The sequence below is a fragment of the Cynara cardunculus genome, assembly GCF_001531365.2.
Source record: "Cynara cardunculus var. scolymus isolate 2C chromosome LG 15, CcrdV1, whole genome shotgun sequence".
NCBI classification, from domain to species: Eukaryota; Viridiplantae; Streptophyta; class Magnoliopsida; order Asterales; family Asteraceae; genus Cynara; species Cynara cardunculus.
In genome coordinates, this window is record NC_037542.1 from 19,790,797 (window position 1) to 19,799,319 (window position 8,523).

Here is an 8,523-nt window from a genome sequence, read left to right on the forward strand (position 1 = left end):
GTATGGCATGATTGTACTCGTGTCATTTAAATATAATCGTGACAGTAATTTAATGAAGGAAGATGCATCATTGACTGGAATGGCAACGAATTTCAACAATGTAAATGTGATGGTTTAAGCAACCATATGAATTTAAACATTAATTCTCTTCTTTCGAAACCCACACAATGTGATCTTGTATCGTTATAACAATTGTATATCATTTGAGAAATACAGATGGTAGTAAAAAAAAGCCTTGGTTCTCATGAAGATAAATTTCAAGCAACAAGAGAACATCAGCAAAAGCCGATTTTCAATAAGAATCCAATCCTGAACATAACTTCATCATCCATTTGAATCATCTCCCAATTGCCTTCTAACATCTAGCTGATTGCTTCGTGCTACTTCTTCAATACCTAAGAAATCGTCATCATCGCTGTCATTGTCTTTCTTTATACAACTTCAATATCCACAGCAGACATCATCAATCTAGTATTTGAAAAAACTGCCACTTTGTTTTAGTAACAAGAAGATAACATATTGATTGATGCACCTGGTGAGATGAGGACACAAGATTTAAGAAATCATATGTGGGCTTTCAGCTTCAGCAGCAGACACCAAAATCAACAGAAACAAGGCAACTGATATGAATACTTGATTGATGAATGATTGAGCACTTTATACAAATAAGATTTCATAAGGCAATGTGCATCACAAACATACTATTTATCCATTGCTCAGAAAAACATCAGGATATGAGATTCCCAAGCAGCATCTTTGTTACTTTCTTTCACCATGGGAGACTCTGACTTTGACGTTTTTCAAAAATATATGCACCAATGATCTCGCATATACACTCAACCTGTCTATTCTGGAAAGTACCTACCTGCTCAATGGCAGACCGCATAGAAGCTGATAACATCAGTTCAGGAGCTCCTTTGCCATTTGGTTCATCTTCCCCATCACGATCAAGGAGATTACCTTTCTTTACAGCATATTACAATTGGATGAAGAGATACCGCATTGTATGCAGTCCATTAGCATCTGCGCCCCTGACATCATGTGGCAAGTGAAGTCGTTATTATATGATGTCCATGGGACAAATTAAACCTTAGCATATTGAGCATAAAATAGCATTGATCAGAAGATTTACTTAAGAATTAAATGAATGAAGCCAAAATTGGTTAAATGCAATATAGGTGTGCAAAAGTTTCAAGTGTCTAAAGCAGTAGCTGACTTAACAGATAGCACCTAAGATGGATCTTCTTGTGACAGTACAAATATCAAACCATCACTACATATAAAGAGCATAGAAATAGATGGCAGACTATATATTTAACTTCTTGAGAACAAAGGCAAATACGTTGATACTTGATACGGGTAAAATAGCATTTTTCCAATTTCAATGTCAATTTTAAGAGAGAAAACATTAATTGAGTAGCTGTTTTTAAGAATTCTCTGATATATCAGACCCAAAAGAACAAGAGAGAAATACTCAAGACTTGTGCCGCCACTAACCTGATATTTTGATGTTTTGGAGCTTTGGTCCCACAATTTGATCAACAAATAAGACCCCGTGTCCTTGACAACGTTTCCATGCAACTTGAGGAGCTTCTCTTCAACTGAAATGATACTCATCCTTCACATCTGGTTCTCACAACTGTCAACTCTTTTTCTTCTTTCTTTGTCGCCTAAGAACCAGGGTAACATATCTAATGGTAGTTTCACATGGCTCAAAACCTTTTTCGTTCATCTCATTGAGCAATATTTTTGCTTTTGACTCATACGATGTTCTCAATGCCCTCTCCAGCTCTGCTCGCATCGATAGTTTGCACCACCCAGTTATCAGTATATCATAGGTCGAAGAAGTAGGAGGAACCCCTCTGACTTGCATCTCATTCATAAGTTCTCTTGCTTGACTCATCATTCCTACCTTGGCAAACTCACTAATAAGCACATTATAAGTACTAGTTTGAGGAACAAAGCCTTTGGATATCATTTCACAATAAAGCCTGATTGCTTCCTTCTTATTCCCAATCCTGCCATGCCCAGAAACAAAAATGTTATATACATCGGAATCAATGTCAAAACCTCTTTCCAACATATCATTTAATAATTTTACTGCCTCATGCATCAGACCAGCCTTGGAAAGACCCCTAAGAAGAGTATGATAAGTTGAAATAGTAGGAGAAACTCCTTCAACCAACATCTGTGAAAATGTATGAAGAGCCCTTTTTAAATGGGAGCTCGTGCAATATCCATGAATTAAGGCATTGTAAGTAACAGTATCAGCAGAAAGGCCGCTATTTTTCATATCCTGTAATGCTGATGTTGCTTTCCTAGTCATACCAAGCCTGCATAAGGTGGCGATAAGAGTATTATAGACTTTCTGGGTCAATTTAAGACCCATAGCTACAAGACGCTCGTGCACTAACAAAATGTTCTCCCCCCTTTTACTTTTTGAAGCTGCATCAACCACTAGTTTGTGCATAGTGGAGCTGGGGTGAAACCCTAAACTTGCCATTTCATTCAACAGATCCATGGCTTCATCAATATTCCCTTTTGTACAGAGTCCACCAACAATGGCATTGGAGGTGATTTCATTAGGCACTAACCCAAGGCTCTTAATCTCTTTCCATAAGTTTAGAGCATTTTCCAGTTTACCCTCTCTGCAATAAGCAGCAATGATTGTGTTATATGTCTCAAGGTTTGGTGCCAAACCAAGTTCTTTTATTCCGGTATAAACAGACTGCACTTCATATTTCCCCAGCCCCAAAAGTCCATTTACTAGGACATTATAAGCAACAGCATCGAACTGCAAATTTTTCTGAGTCATCTCTTGGGCCATTCTAAGAGCAGCTGATTCCTCGCCTGCTTTAAAATACCCATCCATTAGCGATGTATAATTAGCAGAGTCAGGCAACACTCCCTGGGATATCATCTTTTCGAAAAAGGAACCAGCCTCGTCCATCCTCCCTTTCCTTTTATAATCATTGAGAAAAGCATCAAGTACAAATTTGTTTTCCTCCAACCCACTCAACTTCATTTCCTCATAAAAGCTAATAGCCACTTCGTGTTTCCTAGCCTTAAAATAGCCATCAATTAAGCTACTGTAAGTGAAAATATTTGGCATGACTCTCTGACCCACCATCTTTTTGAAGATACCAAGAGCTGCATCAAGCATTCCAAATTTAAGAAAACCGTTGATCAGAGAAGTGTACGTAATGACATTTGGAGAGACATTTTTACACTCCATTTCTTGAAGTGCAGATTCCACGTCATCCAAATATCCTGACTTGCAACGTCCATCAATCAATGCAGAATAAGTGATACAGTTTGGAACCTGACCAGAAGCTAGTAGACTCCTAAACATCATCTCAGCTTCACTAGACCTTCCACTCTTAAATAACCCATCCATCAAAGTGGTGAATACAACCACATCAAATGAAATTCCACGTACTACCATTTGACTCTGGAGACCATGGGCAACTTCTGCATTCTTTGTTTTAAAGAACAAATCTAGAAACAATGAGTATGTTATATGATTAGGGTCTACACCAACCCTCTTCATTTCCTTGAAAAGTGCTTGAGCATCATCAATTCTGCCATGCTTGCAAAGGCCATATATAAGGGAATTGTAAGTGACTACATCAGGTGCGATCCCATCCATCAGCATTTTCTCATACATAGTAAGTGCTTCCTCAAGTCCTTGCTGCTTACAGCACCCACTAATAAGTGCAGTATATGTGATAACATTTGGCTTCATATCAACATAATCATCTTTTCCAATATCATCATTAGAATCAATGGAAACTTCAAGATCAGACCCACCATTTTTTTGTGGCAGCATAAGCTCGTCAAAAATACTCTTTGCCTGAGCAAAGTTCATCATCTTGCAGAACATGTTGATCAAAGTATTATAAGTAATAATATCTGGAAAGGATTCTTCTTTCCTCATCCTATTGAACAACTCAAGTGCAGCATTAGCATTGCCAGCTTCAAAATACCCATGAATCAAAGTATTAAAACCAACTACATCCACATAACCCACTCCTTTATAACCAAACTGATCAAGAATCGACTCCAGATATCCTAACAAACCTGTATCGATAAAACCCTTAACCAAGATATTACAAGTATAATCATCAAAAGTAAACCCCTTTTTTATCATCTCAGAACATACTCCAAATCCCTGTTCAACAAACCCATATTTACAAAATCCCCATATCACAGTATTATAACTAACAACATCACTTTCACCAAAACTTGTATCCCGTAGTAAATCTAAGGCTAATCCGACTCTACCCACTTTACATAAAGAATGAAGTACTATATTACGAGTTGTAACATTGGGACTAACACCACAAGAGATCATCTCCGTATAAACAAACCATACCTCAGAAACCATCCCGGAGTTGTTGAATTCTCGAAGCAGGCGGTTCCAAGAAGGTACACTTTCAGGAACAAAATTGTAATTTCGCATGGCACTGAAGGCGTTTGCAGCTTTAGAGAGCCGGTTATGGGAGAGGAAAAGGTGGATTAATGTGCAGAAAAACGAAGCATATAATCCATCAGGTTTCGCTGTTTCTGACGACGATGAGAGAGGTCTAATGGACAAGGGAGAAATGAGAAGCGAATGAAGGAGGGTCTTGTCGCACTGCCGTTGTTTGATGAAATGCCGCAACGAAGACCCCATCATATCTTTTTCTGCTTCAACACGATTACTTGCGGTCAGGAGTGTACATTTGAAAGCATCATAAAATTGAACCCACAACAATTTGACCCCTCATGGATTCGATCACATGGAGGTTTTGATGTGTCAACCCCACTTCTAGCTCGAATTAGTGCAACTTAAATGGCTCAAAGAGCTGAGAAACAACTAATAAATGTTTGAAATCGACTTAGGAACGAAAAGTATGTAATCGAAGAAAATAAGCTTTGAAAATCAGGGGAAATAAGAGTCAGGTGTCTTCTTTTTCAAGATTTTCTTGAAGATTATGAAGCAAATGTGATCACCTCATACAGATAATATCCCATCGACGCCCAGCAAACTCACCATCCCCGAAACGAGAGCGAAGACGGCAAGACCAGCTGGGTTTTCCGTATTAGTCACCGGAGCAGCTGGGTTCGTCGAAAAACCCCTGGCTTTTGTGGAGGGATTATATAAATTACACTTTTTATCCTTCAAGTACAATATACGACTCCCCCAACTTCAAATACCTTCAAATAATAACATGAAATCATAGACATAAATGACCACCAGGTACCGGCCTAGAATTTTTTTTAAACGGTGGCATCAGTTAACCATAAGAAAAAAAATATAGAAATTTTTTTTCAAACGGTGACATCGTTTGATTATAAAAAACAAATATACGGAATTTTTTCAAACATTGATACCATTTGACTAAGAAAATGACATTAACATGATTCAGACTTGGGTGTGGGGTGGAATAAAAGTCTTGCAAACCAACTTTACCAAATAAAACTTGTTCTCATTGTAGTTTCAAAATACATACGGTGGCACACAACAAATTAATATGGTTGCACCGTTCATGAAACCTAAATTTTTTACCCTTCGGCGGAGAAACGATACGATGGCACGTGCCACCCATGGCACTTAACTAGGTCCGCCCATGTGACCACCAACTCTGAACTAAATACCAAAATATTATACAAAATCTATTACAAATCCATATTACAAACAAATCCTATCAACAATCACCACCATACTTGTGGATCTTGTTGAGAATTTGTTGATGATTCAAGAGAAACTTCGAAATACAAAGTGTAGTAGTTTCATTAATGCATCGTGTTGCATAATCCTACCTCATTTAGTGAAGTAAGCAAACCCTTGATGATCAACAGAAAGCATAAGTGCCATCAAGGGGTCGTTTACCAAACACTTACTCATGTAAGTCTTATTCGGTCACTTAATTACCTTACCGGGTAGTGTGGCAAGTACAACGGTCTTATACGATAAGTGGCTAGACAAAGACCAGCAATCTTATCCAGTAAATGAGGGTGGTGACTCTTACCGGTTAATGCTTACTAGGTTAGAGACGCTTACTAGGAATCTTACTATGACATTTTGTTAGAGATGCTTACCAAAAATCTTACACAGTAAGGTACGTAAGAGTCGTGAATATGACTGATAAGCGCTTAACTGTAAGCATTAGACGACACCCTCAAATGGTAGTTCACAATGGTTCATTTTGTAGTTCATAGTGGATTATTCGTTTTGTTGCAAAATACTACGATGATGCATTAGTTCATAGTGGATCATTTGTTAGTTCACATTAAATCCCTTTGTAGTTCACAGTGGAAGACTGTTCTATTATAAACAGACTAACATGGCTAATTAGTTCACAATGGATCAAAATGTAGTTCACAATGGATCACTTTGTAGTTCACAATAGATCATTTTTATAAAGAGATAGTCTAGTTCACAGTGGATAAGTAGTTCACAGAGAAATTCCATAAATAGACAATGCAATTGACAGTGGATCATTAGTTCAATGGCATGTTGATCAATGCCACACCAGTCTGTATTTCATTATAGGTACCAAAAGCACATATCACATATAGCAAAAGACCCACAACACATATCACTTGACACAGAGCCCAAATGCACAGTTCACACAACACAACACTCTTTAACACCAATCGTTTGTTCTCTTACACATATCACAGACCACATAACCGATGCACCAAAACAGAAATACAGATTGATTTCACAGAACATAAATGATGAACCAGAAAGATGATAACAGAACTTGTAAAATGCATATTCTATAAAAATATATTATTCTATCAAGCCATACATATATTCATCTGATTGTATCCTCATATATTCATCTTTATTGGGATTATATAAACAATCTCCAGAAACAGTCCCATAATAAGGATCTAGATCAATCTTATATTTCTCAGATGCATTTTCATTGTGATCTAAATTGGCCTCATCCCTCATATTCTTTGGCAGGAATTTCAAAAATACAAATACCATAATCAGATGGTTGATCATGGTATTGGTACGTTGGTCATCGGACGATTTTCATATGACTTATATGGAGTTTGGTACGACTAATATAGAGATTCGTATATCTCTTGACTTTGAAACAGATGATACTGAGTCTATAAAAAAATATTTGAAGTTTGGGTTAGTTTAGGAAGTTGACCAATCTTGAGGGGTTAGTTTTGCATAACCCACTTTAACTTTGCAATTTGAATGATGGGTTTGGGCTATATACATAGATTAGGTTTTTATTTTGTTTAACTCAACCCTAACTCCCCTAATTGTGATAATCGCTAGAGAGAAATGGTAAGAGCTTGGAAGAGTCCATCGAGAACCTAGGAGGGAACTCGACGGCCAAAAGCAAGCAAGGTTCCATCAATTTCTTGACGGTTCAAGGTAAGTTTCTATCCCAGTCTCGAATCTGTACATTTAGTAGTTGGGTTATAAATTTCGGAATTGTTTAAGGAAGATTTGAGTTGTTCCGGTGACTCGAAGGTCACTGATTCGGTTAAACAATAATGGCAGCAACTAGGGGTTTGTCAAAATCGTCTTTAGAACCCAAAATTCTTCTCGTTTTCCTCTCGAATTTAATCTTGTATATGCTTAATGTTGGTGCATATAATTGTCGTTATTTTATCGCCAAAAGAATTATGTGAATTGCCAAAAAAAAACCCGGGTCAAAACACTCAATTTTCAGTCGAGTTTGTTGCTGTTTTTTTTAGCCGTCCGAAAGACGTGACCTTTTCGTTTAGACTGCTTATCTACTTGAGAGGGGGCTGTCCGAAAGGGAGTCGAGTCTCGGTTGCGTAAACTTCTTATGTGGTTTGCATAGTGTATATATATATATATATATATATATATAGGGTTGGGTTCACGTGAGACCAGACTGTTTTCTTGAGACCCGTGAGACCACATTTTTACACTTGAAACTTCACAGCAAAAACACTGTGAAGGTTATTTGCTGTGAAGTTTCAAGTGTAAAAAGCTGGTCTTACGGGTCTCACGAAAACATGTTGGTCTCACGTGATCCCAAGTCTATATATATATATATATATATATATATATATATATATTGATAGATATATAAAGCTAGTTTATGTGTTTCTTTTTTTCCATTGTTTGGTAAGTTGTTGCCATGGTTCACTCCATAGATGGAGTTTTAGACAACTTTCCTTCCTTGATATTTGTTTATGTTCCCATAGTAGTATATTAATTGATAGGATTTAGTTGAGTTTAGTTACATTATTAGTCGTTAAAGTGATTTAGTTTCGTTATGCCATCAAGTTATCAATTAGAATTAATAGTAAGTTTGAGTGTTTGTTTAGGGCAGATATAAAGGAATAAACTTGGGGAATCGATAAGTTTTGTGAAGTTTAAGGTACGAATTCTTAATTCTATTCGTTCATTTGATTCGTTTACATATGTTTACGAGCCCTTAAGCTTTCTTTCAACTCGGATTAATTGACTCACGATTATTGATATTCTTTTTGTATCGCATTTTCATTCACTTGCAATTGTTCTATGTCGTA

At 37.1% G+C, this 8,523-nt stretch overlaps 1 protein-coding gene across 4 annotated transcripts; it reads right to left on the minus strand.

Moving 5' to 3' along the window:
- Window positions 1-230: 230 nt before the first annotated feature.
- LOC112527140 (pentatricopeptide repeat-containing protein At5g14770, mitochondrial) lies at window positions 231-5,063 on the minus strand. Of its 4 annotated transcripts, none has more exons than XM_025137585.1 (3): window positions 1,498-5,063; window positions 866-1,031; window positions 231-532 (listed from the first exon to the last, which is right to left on the minus strand). In XM_025137585.1, the coding sequence occupies exon 1, from the start codon at window positions 4,676-4,678 to the stop codon at window positions 1,643-1,645; it is 3,036 nt and encodes a 1,011-aa protein (XP_024993353.1). In that variant the 5' UTR covers window positions 4,679-5,063; the 3' UTR covers window positions 231-532; window positions 866-1,031; window positions 1,498-1,642. The 4 variants fall into 4 exon arrangements, with proteins under 4 accessions (XP_024993353.1, XP_024993352.1, XP_024993350.1 ...); XM_025137584.1 differs by having other exon boundaries at window positions 299-484; XM_025137582.1 differs by having other exon boundaries at window positions 299-1,031.
- Between the last annotated feature and the right edge of the window lie 3,460 nt (window positions 5,064-8,523).